General features: G+C 34.1%; 3 protein-coding genes across 3 annotated transcripts; 2 read left to right on the top strand and 1 right to left on the bottom strand.

Moving 5' to 3' along the window:
* Positions 1 to 352: 352 nt before the first annotated feature.
* Positions 353 to 3,891, bottom strand: LOC132730301 (serine protease inhibitor Cvsi-1-like). The gene is made up of 3 exons (XM_060716195.1): positions 3,736 to 3,891; positions 1,217 to 1,330; positions 353 to 549 (listed from the first exon to the last, which is right to left on the bottom strand). The coding sequence occupies exons 1-3, from the start codon at positions 3,770 to 3,772 to the stop codon at positions 413 to 415; spliced, it is 288 nt and encodes a 95-aa protein (XP_060572178.1). The 5' UTR covers positions 3,773 to 3,891; the 3' UTR covers positions 353 to 412.
* Positions 3,892 to 12,288: 8,397 nt separating this feature from the next.
* On the top strand, positions 12,289 to 13,034 carry LOC132730298 (uncharacterized). Its single transcript, XM_060716191.1, has 2 exons — positions 12,289 to 12,558; positions 12,817 to 13,034. The coding sequence occupies exons 1-2, from the start codon at positions 12,304 to 12,306 to the stop codon at positions 12,907 to 12,909; spliced, it is 348 nt and encodes a 115-aa protein (XP_060572174.1). The 5' UTR covers positions 12,289 to 12,303; the 3' UTR covers positions 12,910 to 13,034.
* A 334-nt stretch (positions 13,035 to 13,368) lies between these two features.
* LOC132730304 (complexin-2-like) lies at positions 13,369 to 16,655 on the top strand. The gene is made up of 2 exons (XM_060716196.1): positions 13,369 to 13,571; positions 13,819 to 16,655. Exons 1-2 carry the CDS (start codon positions 13,458 to 13,460, stop codon positions 14,230 to 14,232), a joined length of 528 nt encoding a protein of 175 aa, XP_060572179.1. The 5' UTR covers positions 13,369 to 13,457; the 3' UTR covers positions 14,233 to 16,655.
* Positions 16,656 to 18,889: the final 2,234 nt, after the last annotated feature.

Genomic DNA, 18,889 nt, shown 5'->3' with positions numbered 1-18,889 from the left:
GCAGGCGCGGTTTCATGAGGGAATCCGAGTGATCATTTTTTCCCCCAGATATCGATTCAGTCTGTTCATGGACAATACTGAATGTTCCCCGGTCACCGACTTACGTATAAACATTACAATGATAGTGAAATTTTAAACTTAGAAACTTCCGCAAATGTGAGAACATAGCAGTTATTTATGAACCCTTAATCTGATACGTCCGTGCTATTCCAGAAAATTAGGCATATGGTTCCAAAGAAAAAGTATATAGGTGCCTTAATGAAAACAATTGCCTGAAATAAATAAAATCGCAATTTGAAACTCTTATTGATTTCAAAGGAGAGGTAACTGAATAATTCAACAAAATCTATCATCACTTTGAAAAGTTTATCTAAAATTATTTTTTCATGAAAATTGATTGCTTCAGTGCATTTTATTTTCCGATGCCGCCAAAATCCCACGTACATCTGCATACTCCACTTACGCACTGCCAAGTCTGGAAAATTTGACATCCACCCGTACTCATTCCCTGGCACTGAGAATTTGAAGTGCAAGTGGTTTCTGTCTGGGCTATAAAATATGAATGAATAGTTTAAAGTGAATGTGCCTACAATGGAAGGTCTGTAATGCCATTAATAATAATGTTGATAGTATTTAAGTAAAATTAAGTGACAACAAACACAAAAGAATACATACATGGATGTTTGCTGTGTTGCGGAGTGTGAGATACATGATCCCGTATGACATAAATATATGAGATAATAAATCGTTCTAGAACAAGATATTATTACCAATAATGTAAATGTTCATACTAAATCGCTAAGAAATATTCTTACATTTTTTTTAGAAAATGTTTAATACATTTTAACACTTTAATAAGTATAAAATACTTCTGGAAAGTTTGTCCACACATTAAATGAACATAGCAATACGATTCAAGAAAGGCATTATTTAAGTACACTAGCCTTAAACATTTAATTCTGTATATTTGGAGCTTTTCTACCATACATCTTCAAAATTCAAATTGCACATGGGTTCATGCATTTATTGTTGTTAAATATTTTAATGTTTTGCTATGCAGTTTTGTCATATTGTTTGAAATATTAGTCCAGTACACCAGACTAATGCGAAAAAAAACAATGAAATGAGTCTTTATACATGTAGTAATTAAATCAGAATATTGATGTTTCGGGCTGATTTTGTTGCTATGTCCAAAACAATAATTATTGTCACTCACGTGTGCACGTGCAGATATTATTCACACATGCCATCACATAACCCCCAGAACATGACATATGGGTGCATTCAGTGATGCTATTGGACGGACAGTCTTCAGCATTGATATAAGCGACTGGAAAAGAAAATTAAGTATTAAAAGTGACAAAATATGCAGTAAAAAGATACAAGTAAACAAGAAGAAAAATTGAAGGCGTCGAGCCGTATCAAGTTAAATATATGTGTTTCTCAAGCTGGCACCAGATATTTTTTACCTTTACACCCACAATTTACCATCGCATGGGCATAATATAAATACTGATTAATTGTCCGATTGTTGCAAGACGATTACATATTATACTGCTTAAGACAGGTAGTCATGCAGTATGAAATACGACATTGTATTTGAAGGATGGGTTAAAGTTAAGCTGGTTTCGTCACAAACAGAAATTCATTGAGGCAAGTTAGACTTTATAATATGACAAAATAGAACGTAGTACTACGGACCTCATACCTTAAAAATGACCCCTTAAACAACTCCCAGCATTAAATTACTATTTGTTTACATGTTTATTCTCTTGGCGTAGGTAAGACCGAAATACCGTACCCGTTCTGTGTTGTCATACTATTGTGTTCATGATTCTTATCCGAAGACTGACGGAAAGGGCCGAAAGATTGCAATTACTAAAAGTGTAGACATATGAAGTGACATTCTGCTCATTTTTAGTTGTCAATTTAAGCTGAGTTGGCTATTTAATTTATGATATAATATAATAATCATTGACCATTAATTGATAATGAAAAATGTTTAATGATAAAAAATAACAACTGTCCATAGTATAAAATGACTGCTCACTCCTTTTATCGGTTGAACGTAAACGATACATTCCGAAAGATATGTGAGCCTCGTGGGTTATTGATTATATACATAACCACACCGTATTACCGGCGCCAGTGATGGCAGATCACTGCCACTGCAGTGATGGCAGATAGCTGAAATTTATCGCTCGGTACAGGTAGGTTATAAATTTGGTTGGTATTATTATATTACGCAAATACGGCCCATTTCATTGCTATGAAACTTTTGTCTATTGCCTGGAGATACTATAAGGTAATTTTGGACTCGTGTTTAGGGATCACTTTGTTTCCAGAATTTTGTTGTTTTTAGACTATTTTGAGCAGGTTAAAAGTGACAGCTTCGGAAAAATCCGTCAAAATGTCTGTTTTTTTTGTTCAAAATAACTCAAAATTTAACTAAATGGCAGGATTTCGTGTTATTAATAAAGACGTTCATCCATTGGGGTCACGCAAGCCAAAAATCTACCCCGTGAGTCTTTTCTTGAAAGTTTTACAGACGTTCAATCTGGTCCGGTCGAAGAAAAAATGCTGCCGTTGTAGGCAGATACTTATTTTAAATGCAGCCGTCGATGGCAGAAATACCATGAAAGTGGCAAACATTCTGACAGAAAATCAAGGTCAATCTTTTATCAATACTTCTAGTCTTTGCGTCCTTTTAGTCGGAATTGAGACGTTAAACTATCATCTCTAATATTTTCTCAAGATAGAAAAGTTATTAATGCGGTATGTGCATCGAGAAAGCTTTTTAGCAACACGCAGTTACAATACAAAATGTGATGATTCAGTACGGCCAAATTGCACTATAAATAGAGCAATTAACATGAAGAAATTCATTTCTCATAAAAGATTGACCTTGATTTTCTGTCAGAATTTTAGCCACTTTCATGGTATTTCTGCCATCGACGGCAGCATTTAAAATACTAGTAAGTATCTGCCTACAACGGCAGCATTTTTTCTTCGACCGGACCAGATTGAACGTCTGTAAAACTTTCAAGAAAAGACTCACGGGGTAGATTTTTGGCTTATGTGACCCCAATGGATGAACGTCTTTATTAATAACACGAAATCCTGCCATTTAGTTAAAACTTGAGATATTTTGAACAAAATAACAGACATTTTCACGGATTTTTCCGAAGCTGTCACTTTTAACCTGCTTAAAATAGTCTAAAAACAACAAAACACGAGTCCAAAATTACCTTATAGTAACTCCAGTCAATAGACAATAGTTTCATAGCAATGAAATGGGTCGTATTTGTGTAATATAATAATACCAGCCAAATTTATAACCTACCTGTCCCGAGCAGTAAATTTCAGCTATCTGCCATCACTGCAGTGATCTGCCATCACTGGCGCCGGTAATACGGTGTGATAACACTATAACATTAAAACATGTATAGCAATATTCATGCCCGTTTTGTCAACAAAACATTCTTTGCATATTTTGAATCAAACTTGAGGAAAGATTTTTATAAAATGGACACTAAAATTTATTTTCAATCTTTGCCCCAAGACTTCTCGCATTCTAGTGTCTTACCCAGAGACCCCATGCTTCTAAACAGTTATCTGTAAAAGTGAAACGCAAATTAAAAAATTCTTAATAAAAAAAGAACTATAAGGGTTTGTCACATTCTGTTTTTTTTCATTTTATTATATAAAAGGTTCTGTGAAATAAAAGTAACTTACCAAATAACACGGCAAGGAAAGATAATACGGCTTTCATGTTTAATGTTCGCAGTCAGGTGTCTTGAACTGAAAATGAACTGTGTTCCTTGTGAAACACTGATTGTCAGATGTTTTCTATATAAGTGTTCCTATCATAATCTAAATTAGGCCAGACACGATTTTAAGAGATTATGAGAGTACATATATATCAATTTGCTCTATTTTAAATAGACATAAATACTCTTATTTCATCTTGCTTTCTTTTAAACTGTAACAAAAATCACGACACAGAATTGACATTTTTACTTAAGATAGTACAACCTCTGTTACTTAAGTTTTGTTTATGATTCGGTAACAACTAGGACATTTTGAATTATATTGCAACAAATCTAAGCGGAAGTTCAATGTGTTAAGGCTCAAATGAAAAGATAATTTTCCTCATAGACAGTCGTTTTGGCACTCATTGCAATGCAACCTTGGGTTTATTAGATTTTCCCCCAAGACCAAAAAAAGCAACAAAAAAAACCCCCAAAAAACAAAGCTTATAATTATGTAATCACTTATTTAAGAGCGTTATGTTATAAATTAATAATTTAATATATCTTATATCTCCAACAATCATAACTAATGTCTCGCTCTGGCTAAAAAAAAAATCCGATAAGCACAACTTAAACGCAAATGTCAACAGCGGTATCTGATTTGAAAAATATTATAACCGAAATATTTCCGAAAATTTCAAACATTCCATATGCATCATCGCGCATTATTAAATGGCGAAAAAGTGATGTAGGTTTGTTTTCACGAAATTTAAGTTACGAAAAAACTTCCCATTCAACAGTATAATTGCAGATACGCGTGCAAATCCAAGCGTTCTGACACTGGCAATAGTCTGTATTGTTTGTCAACTAACTAAAGTGTCATCTTGACGTACCATAACTGGAGGAAGGACATTTTCAAAATAGAAAGTTTGGCAAATGCATAGAAAATCAGTACATTAAAGGTAATGAAACGGTTGCATTTTTTAAACACAGAACGTTGGTCTGACCCCATCTAAACTTATATTTTTTTTAAATCCTTATACGAGTGAAGAATCTGACGCATTTATAAACTTGATTTGAAACAATTACCTCATGAATTAAAACATTCTTTTCACGACCAGGAAGTTAGGATTGCAGAGATTAAAAAGATTTTAACACATATCCCCGGTATAGTTTAAATTAAATAAAAAAAATTCAGTTAATACTTATTGTGACTCTTTTATGTCACTTGTTTGAGTATTTCAGATGAAATAATGGAATGTCATCGAACGTTTTTTGAGCCGGTACTCAGGCAGAGGAAAGTGTTCTTCCCGTCAGAAAACATAAACACTCAACCATTTAGCGAATAACTAAGCCGTTTACATTTTTGATTGAGGGATGTTTCTCATTTCTATATGGAGGCTTCAAATTTCAAGTTAGCTCAAAAGTGTTCATTTCATGCCCTCGAAGTACTCCCCGTGACTAGAAATGCAAAGTTTCAGCCGATGTATCCACTTCTTGAAGGCGTCACGATACGCTGATTTGGGCACAGTAATAAAGTACTGATGAATGGGGACAAAACAGTTACTTTTTCTTTTTTCAAAAACGCCGAAACTGTTGCGGAGGTATGAGCGGGGGTATTGTCAGTTTCTTTAGTACTACGTCTTTGTAGTACCTCCCAGTGATACTTTTGCCCTTTTTCACCAACACTTTTAATGCGACTCCTTCACCAGAGAAGAATATTGCATACAAAACCTTCTTTGCACTCAAAGACCGTTTGGCAATTATTGGGCGTTTGTTGTGTTTAGTGGCCCATATTTTGATGCTAACGTTACTGACGGGCTCAAAATAATGGACCTAAGTTTCATCACCTGTGACGACATTGGCAAACTGTTTTTGTCACATTTTGGAAACATTTGAAGCAGCTTTTTGGCCACCTTAACCCGTTGCCTCTTTTGCTCATCGGTCAACAGATGTGGCACCCATCTAGCAGAAATCATTCTGACTTTCAAATGCTTCTTCAAAATAAATTGAACCGTTGATAGTGATATGCCTACCTTTCGTGCAATATTACGAATTTTATATCTGGCATCTACTTCAATGATATCCTTTCAAAATTTTGGAAACGATTTCGTTACGAGATGCAGATTTTGGCTTACCTGATTTTGGTGCATTTCTGATGCACTCATAGCCTTACTGTGTCATAAGACACACAAGAAGGTCCATAAGTAGTAGAGAGTTCAGTCATCAACTGCTTCAAATGGCAACCTAGTTTTGAGCGAGCTTTGAGATAAGCCCGTATTTCATCTTTTTTGTCGACACTTCTACCAACCATTTTTACTACAGTGGTCAATGACTGCGTCATTCGCTATTATCTATAATAACCTCGGAAACAATACGGATTGAAAGTAGTTCTACCACGTGGTTTCAGATGTAAACAGAAACAGAGATACTATAAAAACGAATGTATATAATTGACATTCCGGTACTCTAGTGGTTGAAAATATGTCTGACAACAATTTGTAATTTAAATATGCCCACTGATGTTCAATTTTAAACAAATCCGACTAAATGTCAACAGGTTGGTTACTTGAACTTTCGGTTTCTACAGCCTTAAAAATAAATATATAAATAATGTATTGTTTGCTTTTGTACCTATGAATTCACTTATTTTAGGTGGACTTGTACTACATATATTTGAAATAAACTTGTCAACAACTCCCAGCAGTAAATTACTATTTGTTTCTTAGCGTAGGTTAGACCGAAATACCGCATCCGTTCTGTGTATTCATACTATTGTGTTCGAGGTCCTTATCCGAAGACTGATGGAAAGGGCCGAGTAGTTGCAATTGTGACTGCGTGTATTTAAATGGCAAATTGTATGGCCTGCTTTTTAAATTTGTCTTTTGACGTATTATCTGTGATATGCAGGCTTCATTACCTCTGATCCCCTTTCAAAATTCCATTTTATTTAGTTCCGCCCATTGTTTTCTCGTTTAGGGCACACGCAATTATTTTACTTGGGGACCATATGCCGCTTTTCATGGAATGACACTGATGTGTCACATTGAAGGTTCCATGATAACCGCCATATGAACACATCTGCAGATGTTTCAAAATTGTACCAGTTCATGTTAAATTCTGCTTAAGACGGTGCTTGGGGGCATGGACAGTAGTACAGTACCGTCCATGAACAGGCTCAATCAAACCGAGCCTGCAACATTTTCAATTTTGCCGTGTTGGGCTTTCATTAGGGATTCTTATTTTTCTTCTATTTTACACTTAGTCTAACATGTACATTTATACATCGCTGTGTAGGTATTGAATTACCCTATACAGGTATGTCTTGGTTTTCATCGTGCCCCACGAGATAGAGGACAATAAACAATTCTTTTCGAACAGCCCTCGTAAAAAGAGCACCGAAACACAAGGCCATCTGATTTGTACGATTAATCAGATTGCCGAGTGTTTTGATGTTCTTTCTCTTTTGAATCATTGTCAAACTTAAAAACACGTTCCCTGTTGTCACACTATGAAACCCAAGAAAAATGTAACCAATCAACGAGCATTTGATATGATATTTCTATCGTTATCCCTTTCCCTGCCGTCACAATAAGTAAACCTTAGCAAAAATCAGCGCTCTGGAGTGCGGGTAACTAATACCTGCACTCCAGTTAACTCACTGTGCATGTATATGAATACGATTTAACTATGACGCATTTTCGAAAAAAAATATGATACAAACTTTACTTTATTTAATGTCGTTGATGGATGTTTTTTTCTTTTTAAAAAATCTATGTAGTATTTTTTATGTTTTAATATGTTCACTGGTTTCCTAGCAGTTTTCCGGCCGTTTATTATTTGCGTCCAATATAGTCTATTTTTACCAGTAAGGCATCCACATTACTTCATCAATCAGAGAAACATTTGTTTTCTATGCTAAACAGCATTTAAGATAGTACAACGATTTATATGTTTTGAAGTTTTGCCTGTTTTTAAAAGTTACATAAGAAAACTTGCGACATTCAAAAGTAAGCAACACCTGGGGAATTCTAGTTTGAATATCCATGCGCAATAACTAAGACTCCATTTTCGGTAAATCTACGGTGGCATAGAGGGGACATCAGAAATATTTTATCTATCACGTGCGCACGCGATGGAGGACATCAGAAATATTTTAGGTAAATCTACGGTGCAATTTGTGGCCGGAAACTAGTAATGATTGACACAGGTGCCACATTAGTGTCACAATGTTTAAAGTATTTGCAAGTTTGACAATTGTTATGAAATTCAGAAAGATAAGAACAGAATGATAATCACGGAGTTTGTCCTTTCTATTTGGAAATTTGCTAATGTACACTGTACTATAAAAGTGACATATTTTAAGTTGAAGGTTAAAGTATTATCAGCTATATTTTTTCTTTAAGATATCATTGAGGTCAAAGATGATCGTATGTATACGCAAAAGGTCATTTCATGATTCATTTGAAAGTCTGCTATATAAAAAACCCCATTACATTTCGAATGAACAATTCAAGTTAATTCTTGTTTTGTAATTGATTTGCCACGGGGGATATTGTTGGTCTGGTCCCACCTTGTTCAGCGTTTGCTAAATTTTTGCTGAAAAGTAATGCTCAAGGAAATCTTAAATATTTATAAATATAGATATATTGATAAAGTTAAGTCCTCTTAACTCATACTATATACTAACAATAAACAACACACACTATAATACTATATAATAATGTATTACATGTATATGTATTGAGTACTTGAACGATCAGCCTGTAGTGTGTAATAGATTCGCATTTCAATCATTACATGTAACACTACACACTTAATATAATAAATGCATCAAAACATATATATTCATTTAAACACATTCATAGACGAACTATCTTAAATTCAGATAATAAAATTATCATACAAAATATACCACATCTAGATGGTTGAAATTGAAACATTGATGCTAAACACATTACTTGCCCATTTTTAATATTTTAAGCGGATATTGCCAAGTCGATCGCCCAAAGCTGAATGTCCAATACTGCACAATACTTTAGCATGAAAACTTCGTGCAAAAACTATACAATAGGATACTATATTCGACTAATGGAAAATAATTTTCCTCTAATTTACTTTCGATCAACCGCTGAAAATTATATTTCCTCTTAACTCGTACTATTGTTTGGCAATATTGACCCTATACTCATTAATCGTCGGAAGCTTTTTCGTTAGTTTCCGTAATTTATAACAGTTACTTATTGATTTTTGATGATAGGAAAGTTCTTGATACTACATTTTATACAAAGGTCCCGATGGCCTAGTGGTTAGTATGATAACAACAATTGCGAATTTGCAAGTTCGAATACCCAACAAACTATATTTTTTAGATTTCTTTACAAAATTAATTGCAGCATTAGTGGATGAATTATTTAAATTTCTTGTGTCTTTTCTTTAAAAGAAAAATCATAGCATTAATATATTGCTAGTCTGTTCCCCACCCACTCCGTTTCATTGACAGCATTTCTTTACCATGCTGATGCGATATTCAGTAAATTCAGCGATAATATTTAAACATAACTTTATTGTCCACCTTTAAGTTAATTTACATTTATATCATGACATGATTGATTGTTTATATGTTCTTACATATGTCATTTTTCTTCATAATCAAATATTGTCTGAAATTAGTCCGCCATTGTTAACTATAATTATATAGTGACGTCACTGTTAACCCAGTTTTTACGGGAAACCCTACTTTCATTTTGACGTCATGTACACACAAGAAGCATATAAATAGACCGAATTTGAATTTAAAGTGGTCATAACGGAAAAGATAATTGAAAGAGATAACTGAAATAGATAACAGAAAGATAGAAGATATAAATTGAATAACAGTATTAGAAAATGAAAGATAAAGATATTAAGGTATTCTAAGTAATATTTATTCTATTTATTGCTGTTTGTTTGTTTGGATTTTACGGCACGTCAACACATAAATGGCCATATCGTGCCCAATGCTAAAATAGGCTTAAACTATTATGTAAAACGTTGTAAATAAAAATAAAAAAAGAGCCAATCAGATCTTTGAATACAAGTTTATCTCTTTCAAATAATCGATGATGTTTTTTGATGGAATTGTATTAAAGAGTTCTTTGAGTGAGTTTACATTATAAAATCTGTTACGGGCTTGTGAAAAATCATGACATTCCAGAAGAAAATGCTTGACAGTAAAATTTTCATTACAGCCTTCACAGAAAGGGGCATTGTCATTCGTGAGGAGATAAGAATGGGTAACTTTAGTGTGTTCTATTTATTGCATGTATTTGTTTATTACATGTACTGGTTGGCGACCACCAAATCCGGACGACCATCAAACTAAACGCATGATTTCGTTGTTTTCTTTGATCAGTTGTTGTCGATCAATCAAACGCTTGTTTTTGACCAACATCAGAAAGTAGCAGTGTTTGTTTGTAAGTATTTGTTACAAAATAATCGTTTTAATTTTCCAAATTTCACTTCCGTGTTTATCATCGTGGGGGAAGTTGAAAAATGTCCAATGCGCATGCGCAGAATTCCAGCCCCTTCCTATGTGAGGCCCGTCTGCAGTATCACCGATAAATTTATGTCGGCAGACGATAATATCAAACTTTATTTTCGCCGAAAGAAAAACTTTTAAAAATGTTATGTCATATAAGTTTTGACATATTTACAACAAAATATCGTAAAAATATGAAAAAAAAAAACTACGCTCGATTTTTAAATCTAAGGGAGGCAACTCGTACGAACGTATCGAGTCGAAAATTGCAGATTTGTCTCCCTTACAAATAAGTGGATTTCTTGGGAGTATTTATAACACCACTTAGTTACAGTCTTCTTGCTGCGTGTAAAGAAAAAATAGAAAAATATATATAATTTGAGTTATTTATGTTGATTTTTTTATTCATCGATTTTTTTAACAGATTAAGACTCTTCTAAAGCTTTCAAACACACATACCAATCTGTTCCCTGAAATATTTTAAATCTTGCTCAATGCACAGATATATTATATTTAGCTCCATGCTCAATGAAGACCGACTTCTATCGAACGCAAGGGACTGTAACCCTTTCGATCTGTTAATCACTGGGCCATGCTTCAATTTTCAAGCTTTAAATACAAAAGGGTTGTTATTACGCATATTAAGATAATGAAAAGACACAGAAGTTGAAAGTATGCCTATGCTTTGTGGAATATATAAGAAATTCAAACCAAATGTTCATATCTTTCAGAAAATGCAGGCAAACTACTCACCAGGACAATTGAAGAAGGCTTTATCTGCTGTTCGACAGAAGAAACAGTCGATCAGGACTGCAGCCCGGGAGTTTGGGATACCTAAAAGCACTCTGTATGATAGGTTGCAGGAGAGACCATTGGACATCTGCAGCATGAAGAAGCTCCCGAGGCTGTTGACTGTAGAAGAGGAAGGGGCCCTGGTAGAATTTGTACTTTACATGGGCGGTCAGGGCTTCCCTATGACTAGGACCATGATTCGTGTGTATGTGCGGGAGATTTTACGTAGAACAGGTAACATTCAATTAACTATTAAATTCTGATACGATAGGCATACATATGATAACTAATTCCATGGAAGATTTAGCAAATGTAGCAACTACTAGTATATAGATTTGTAAATGCAAAACTTTGTTAAACCTAACATTTCTGCGTCTTTTCATTTGCTCATACTGCAGATATTGCGATTCTAACAATAATCTTGTTTTTTTACAGGACGTGTGCCCCTCATTTGCATGGAAACTGGACCGTCTGATAAGTGGTTCCGGGGTTTCCTCGCCAGACACCCACAACTGTCGGAGAGAACCCCGGAAAACCTGGACAAGTCTAGAGCGACAATGTCTAGTCAGAATACAATGGACGGCTGGTTTGAGCTTCTTAAGAAAGTTTTGAGGGACAAGAAGCTCGAGAACAAGGAAGGACAGGTACCTTTATACCAAGTTTTACTCTTGATAAAATTTTAATCTATGAAATATATTGAATTTTCTTGGGAAAAAATATCAAATATTTTCTACTTCATCTCTTATGAAGTAAACACTTTTTAATTACAGATTTTCAATGTAGACGAAGTGGGTTGGTCGGGGAAGGGGAGAAAGAAGGTGAAAGTGTTTGGACAGAAAGGGGCCCACTGCTTTGCGGCCAACAATATCACATCATGTGAAAATGTGACGGTCAACATGTGTATTTGCGCAGATGGCAGAATACTACCGCCAATGATAATATATAAAGTAAAACATACATTATATAATTTACATGAATATTGTCACGTTATATACATTAATTATGCTATAATTTGTTCTAAACACGTCGTCTCCTTAACATTGTACAAATGAGTATTTTTAAGTGAGTCTTATTAAGCTATCGAGTATTAAGCCATCGAGTAGTATACGCTGCAAATCTATACAGAGCTCGTAATAAAGAATATATTTTCATTACAACACAGTACAATCATGCCGCTTTCTTCTAGATAATAGTTTATACTGGATTTCAATATTACAGGAATCGTTACCACACAGGTTCATGCATGACGGTATACCTGGAAGTTGGCTGTACGGCAAGAGCGAGAACGGCTACATGGACGGTGACCTGTTTCTGACGTGGTTCAGAGAAATATTTCTGATTAACTGCGGCAGGGAGAGACCCGTCCTGTTAGTCATGTACAACCATGATAGCCATGTTACGTTGCCATTGGTGGAGACTGCCCGTTTAAATGATGTGGTACTGCTCGGGTTGCCTGCCCACACAACGCACATTCTTCAACCATTGGATGTAAAAGTAAGTACATGCACATGCAATTACATAAAAGATTTTTTTTTCGTCGAGACTTGCATTAGAAAAGATACATGATATTATCATTAAATTGTATTATAATATTTTATGTACTTGTTACCTTATATATTGGGAAGATTTAGAGCAAGTATGTACATATTCTTAAACATATTTATATAATATATACAAAATTATATATTATTATTTTAAGCCTTTGAGTTACACTTTACGTATATCTATAAGGAATGATCTGATATTTTGAAGGTAAATGGACCACTGAAGACCAGATTCAGTAATCTGGCGACGCATCTGGGCTTCGCCAACCCAAGCTTGTCAATAGGAAGATCGAGATTGTAGTTCTGCGTCACGCAATAGAACAGACGACACCCTCCTCTGTTAGACAGGCGTTTGTGGCTACCGGCATAACCCACAAGCAATAGATAAATCACAATTAGTTCCAGCAACTTTTACTAAAACAAATTAACAGAGTATGTATTTAATGTGTATCGTTTACTTATTTTAACAGTAAAACGCGTAATGCATGTTATTTAATTTGTTTAAGATTTCAAACATTTATTTAAAAAGTTCCATTAGTTCACTTTTGAAGTAATTCGTTCGTTGTCCGTTTTCTTGCCACACTTACCATTAAGTTTTTATCAAGGTAACCAACATTCCTAGATAGCTTTTAACCAAACATTTAAATGATTGTTCAGTTCCGCGGAAAAGTCAATACATTGTCTCTTTTGTAAAGAACATATTTTTAAGAGGAAAAAATATATCAAAATTACGATATAATTATATTAATTTCAGCTGGTGAAAAGGAAAACAACAATGTTAAAACATGTGAGGCTTGTGGGTCATTCCTGACAAATCCTCTAGTTGACCAGGGGGTCATACCGCAGTCAATGGCGCAGGTGTTGGTGCCACCGCCACAAAAAACAACGGGAAAATTAAAATCTTCACGAATTGTGACCGAGGGCCGGGTTATAAGTGGCGATGAAATGCTGAAAAAATTAGAAGTAAATTCACTAGAAATATATCTGCTTTTGTACATCCAACTTAAGTATATTATGATTTGTACATCCAACTTAAGTATATTATGAAACCACACACGTTCTTTTTCGACGCTACTTAAACATTTTGTTGTCCATTACATACCTTTACTCTGTTTAATAAAAATCAAACTGAAAACAACATTATTTTTAAATTGCTAATAATTTTGTTTCTTCATCTCTATTTTAACAGTTATTCTGTTCATGTTTTCAGGAGAAGGAGGAGGTCATGCGACGCCAGATGGAGGAAAAGGAGGAGAGGTTGAGGTTAAAAGAACAAAGGAAACAGCAGAAAGAAAAAGAAGAAGAGAAAGTTGAGAAGAAGAAACGACGGGAGGAAGAAAAGAAAAAGAAGGAACAAGAACTTAAGGAGGAGCGAATGAAGAAGGCTGTTGGTGGCCGCTTAGCACATAAACGTTTTACCTGTGCTGTGTGTGGGGAGAGAGGGCGTGTGAATGACGAAGTGAATGAAGTTATGTGGTATGGGTGCGATGATGGTATGTGTGGGCGTTGGTATCATGAGGAGTGCTTGGGTCAGAGTGAGAATGAGTATCTGAAGGAGAGTGAAAGTGATGGAATGCCTTGGTATTGTGTCGTATGTAAACTGTGGTTGTATGAGGAAGAGTAAGAGTACGAGAAATTGTGATGTTAAGATTATGTCTGAATGTATTTCTTTAATTAATTTAATAATTATAAACATTCCCGCCGAGATCGTAAATTACAAATGTTATAGATTCTATATCGAGAAAAAATCCCCTTTAAGAGCCCTTGTAAATTTGGTTATTTCCTTTGAAAAAAGCAGTGGAAGTTATCCCCCTTTGCAACCTTGACCTCGTCTACATGCCGATTAGGTAGCACTCCACAATTAATTTCAAGTTCCTGTCGTCAATGTCCTACAAGCAATACGTCTAATAATTCTGATACCAAACTACACAACCTGGAAAAAGAAAACACACTTTGTTGAGAACATATATGACATAAAATTGCAAATCTACAAAGAAATTATCCCATCTGCAATAGGCAGGCAGTCAAAAAAGTTGCAATTCATTCCGCTGAAGCCCAAAATCTACAGTGGCCCGAGACCCAAAACAACACATTTCGTCCCCCTGGCAAAAATATCTGCAAATATACAGGCTAAAAGAACACCGTCTCTGCTTTAGCAACTCCCTATACATGCAAAATATCACAAAGAAACAAGTCCTCAACATTGTAGATTTTTTGCTACTGCTCAAAGTTTGTATCCCCCTGTTAAATGACTTCTTTTTACCGTGCATGCTGTTTAAAAGCAATGTTTACAAAAAATGGCGGCCTTGACATATATAATCAACAGCATGTGATTTCTGGCCATGTTTTCGAATTTGCCAGTGATCATATTACATGTCTTCATGCTGAAAATGCATTTTAAAGACAACCAGTCATTTAAATCCAGAATATTCACTACATCCAAGAAATCCTCCCTGGCCATTCGAAGCTGTGGCTTACATTACTGTGGTGTGCTACCTTACACTAAGCAGGCGCGTTGTCTGGGAACAAATATGTTAAGTGCAAATTTATAGACACAAGGTGAAAGCAAGTTAAAAAGAAATACAAGACTGAGATAAAAGTTAAAATCAAAGCTGGCTTAGAACTGGTAAAAAGGAAGCAGCTGCCCAGTACAGAGGTCTAAACTGGGACTAGTTTGCAGCTATATAAGGACAATGGATAGGCCATTCCACAGACGAATACTTCTGGGGAAAAATGAACAGGAGTGATACTGTGTCCTTGAATATGGTATTAGGTAGTTCAGGTTCTAGTGGGGTGTCAGGTGGTGATGGTCGACCCTCACAAGATTGTGTTGCCAGTGTCTTCAAGTGTGTCCTGCTAATGATGAACAAATCACATTTAAAAAGGGAATGCATGGTAAACATTTACCTAATTCAAAGATGTGTCAGAATGGAATAATCAAGTAACCAGATATCGTTGTTACAGTAGTACAAATAGCATTTTAGACTTTATAAATTTTGTCAAATATGAAAAATCTGATTCTCATTCTTCAATAATAATAATAATATTGTCAGTCCTGTCCAGATAGCCTTATGATTATTGGGGGTCAGACCTTAAGGGTGTTGCTACACAGGGACCCTACTGTATGCTGGATAAATTAAATGTATATCTCTTAAAAAGACACAACCTGGAAGTTTTAATTGTGTTTTATACATGTATGATGTTACTCAAACCAGTGTTGAGGTCAGGTTAAATTGAAGTTAAATTAAAAGAATGGCCAAATGTTTATATCAGATAATTTGTGTGTCAAGTACGTAATCTAAAGCTATTATCCCAGTCCCACTTATTGTAGTTTGGGCTTTTTTGAAATGAAATTTCATAAAAAGATGAAATTTCACCACAGGCATGTACATTAATATATATGGAACTTGATGATTATACATTTCTTGTGCGAAGAAAAATATAAGAAAAGTATTTGTAATTTCTATGATGCTGTAATTTCAAATCATTGCAATGAATTGTGACTTGAATTATAAACACACCCTTGAACTGGTTACAAGTAGATTGGTTGGTTGCGGGTCGAATAATTGGGTTCTTGGTAATTATTTCATCTTGCAGTTGATTGCTGCACAAAATATCATAGAAAATTATGTCTACTTAAAGAGACAAAAAAGAGAAGAAAATGTATTGGTTATCCTGTTTAAAACTGACACTTAAGTAGTAAGTTCTACAAACATCAATCTGTCATACTCCTAACATTTTTACGGGTGTGATAAAAAGGTAGTTAACATCTGTATCAAGTGAAACATAACAACCTTTAGGTCACAGTTTCTTGTGAAAACTGCAAAATTTACTTCTACACGTATACATATATAGGAACATTAAAGAATATGTTGCTGTTTTTAGACCCTTTTTGTGTGGGAGAGTAGCTTAACACCCAAACTTATTTTAAACCTCTTGTTCGCGACATGTTTATCTGTCAGTATAAGTTGTTGATGTTAACAACTTAATTACTAATGTTTCAGAAATGTCTACTGCTGTCAAATGAAAACAATGTATATGAACAGATATTTATGATAAAATTTTTGTTACTTTGTGTAATTTTATATAAATTTTCATTGGCGTCCGCGCCGAAGCGCGGCGCCCATTTATGGAATGAAATCAGATTTTGTGAAAGGGCGACAGCAACTTCTCGAGCCTTTTAGTCGGTCATAATAAAAGCCGATCATTCCGATCGGTATGAGGGTGCTTGATTATTATTAATTAAAAATGAAATGTCGCGATATGTACAATGAATAGCGAACTGGAGGATTTCGCAATGCAAACATTTTCAAATGCGTCTCTTCGGGTTTTTTTTTATTTATCATTTTGTAGTACACAATGGGTTATCATGGTATGAGTTGATGACCTAAATATTCCGAAAATCTATTTATAGAGGGATGTACTCCTATCGGTAATTCCGGTCTCTCCCGGTCTATTTTGACCGGGATACTAGTGACCGGCGAATAGTATCACACGTTTATTGTCCGGTCTCTCCCGGTTTTGGAGTAGATGTTTGATAACGTTACAGAACAGAACAAATATTTTACAGATAAATAAGCTTTTTTCCAAAATGAATGTTTGTCACTTAGTTTGGTTACAATAATCAATAAACATAGATCAACTCTCAAATTTATTGATTATTATTATACATAAACATACAATTCGAAAAAAAAAACCAATAACAACAACAACAATAGCATATTTCATTTTATCTATATGAGATAAAAAACAATAAATATGTACAACAATTGTGAAAAAAGGTACATTTTTATGGTTTTAATATGACACTATTTACTTTGAAACATTTTATTGAATTTGTCATTCGTGTTTAGTAAAGATGCCTAGGAATTATTCAAAGTTACAAATTAGATTTTATTAATTATTTAATTGATTGATAATTAAAAAAATGATAAAGAAAAATACAAATGTACATGTACATGATTTAAGAATAAACAATATTATAATTATATTGAACGATTAACCATAATTTACTGACTTTTTCCAGTTAAGTTTTGACTTAAAATCGTCGGTCAATATGACAATTGAAAGAGTAGTAAACGTAAAAAACTCAGTATTAAATACGTGTTGGGCTTTCTTTAGGGATTCTGTATTTATCTATTTTAAAATAGCACATAAAAACAAAAAAAAAGAGAGAAAAACAATATTCATAAAATCTGTATTTTTGTTATTAAAATAGATATTACAGTTATTGTTATTTCTTTTTATCGATAAGTAATTAAAATGTCAGTCAAATACGTTATTATGATTGTATTATTTTTTTTTTGTATGAACAATTGACAATGAAGTCTCGTACGTTATTGTAATTGTAAATTTCCAACAGTATTCATCAGACCTGGGGTAATCATTAATCGTAATCATCGATTTTTTAATTGATTACATGATTACATTGTAATAATCATGTAATTGATTACCTTGCTCAAAATTGATTACATTAATTGTAATTAATCAATTACAGCTTAAATTCAGTCTGTAATTATGATTACAATTTGATAGATGTTGATTACTTTCAGATTTTACATGAAACTATTGAAATTCAAATGATTTATTTCACATGTTACAGTTTAACTAAGGTAGTAAAATATCAAGTGAGACATTTTAATACATCACTCACAATGAAGAAATAAGTTTTAATCCATACAGTTAACCAAATTCTAACTGAAAGATAGACATCATTGTTTGGCTGGTATTCTAACCAAAATGTCAAATCATTGGATTTATGACGTCTTTGAATTTCCTAAAGAAACATCTGGAAATGTGACAGCACAGTGCAAATTGTGCCCTAAGGAGATAAATGGAAACACTAAGTCACATTCAAATTCCATTACCCACATAAAGGTATGTTAAATTTTGTTTCACATATTTTGGTTAAACCCAGTGATTTTTCTCGTTTAATTGGGAAGAGGCCTTAGCCTCATGATTTTGGGAACAATTATCGCTAAAATTGCTAATTTGGGAAGAAAAAAGCAGGTTTAAGTTCAGATTTTTGGGAAAACTGCATGATTTTAAAGAAAATTTCAATTGGGAAGAGGCCCTTTTTCGGAGTCTGTTTTATAAGTAGGAAAATCACTGAAACCATGTTTTAAAAAGTTTCAAACAATGTAGATAACTTCTTTACTTTGTATATTCTAGAGTTTATGTCAGATGCATATTACCATATTTTAATTATATGCAACAGTTATTTTATAAGGTGATAGACAATGTGCCTATATTATAATGGATACTGTTGTACCATTGAAGTG

Source organism: Ruditapes philippinarum, unplaced genomic scaffold, assembly GCF_026571515.1.
Source record: "Ruditapes philippinarum isolate M1 unplaced genomic scaffold, ASM2657151v2 ctg758_1_1_1_1, whole genome shotgun sequence".
Taxonomy (NCBI): Eukaryota; Metazoa; Mollusca; class Bivalvia; order Venerida; family Veneridae; genus Ruditapes; species Ruditapes philippinarum.
Note: the sequence above shows the minus strand (reverse complement) of the source record. Positions and strands in the feature narration are given on the sequence as shown.

Bases quoted from the DNA above. Each gene is read 5' to 3' on its own strand.
- LOC132730301 (XM_060716195.1), bottom strand. From the start codon at position 3,772: ATGAAAGCCGTATTATCTTTCCTTGCCGTGTTATTTG. The intron at 1,331-3,735 runs GTAAGTTACTTT...TTTCTTTTCCAG, and splicing joins TTTCCTTGCCGTGTTATTTG to TCGCTTATATCAATGCTGAA. The intron at 550-1,216 runs GTGAGTGACAAT...CATATTTTATAG, and splicing joins TAATATCTGCACGTGCACAC to CCCAGACAGAAACCACTTGC.
- LOC132730298 (XM_060716191.1), top strand. From the start codon at position 12,304: ATGCATGACGGTATACCTGGAAGTTGGCTGTACGGCAAGAGCGAGAAC. The intron at 12,559-12,816 runs GTAAGTACATGC...GATATTTTGAAG, and splicing joins TTCAACCATTGGATGTAAAA to GTAAATGGACCACTGAAGAC.
- LOC132730304 (XM_060716196.1), top strand. From the start codon at position 13,458: ATGGCGCAGGTGTTGGTGCCACCGCCACAAAAAACAACGGGAAAATTA. The intron at 13,572-13,818 runs GTAAATTCACTA...TCATGTTTTCAG, and splicing joins AAATGCTGAAAAAATTAGAA to GAGAAGGAGGAGGTCATGCG.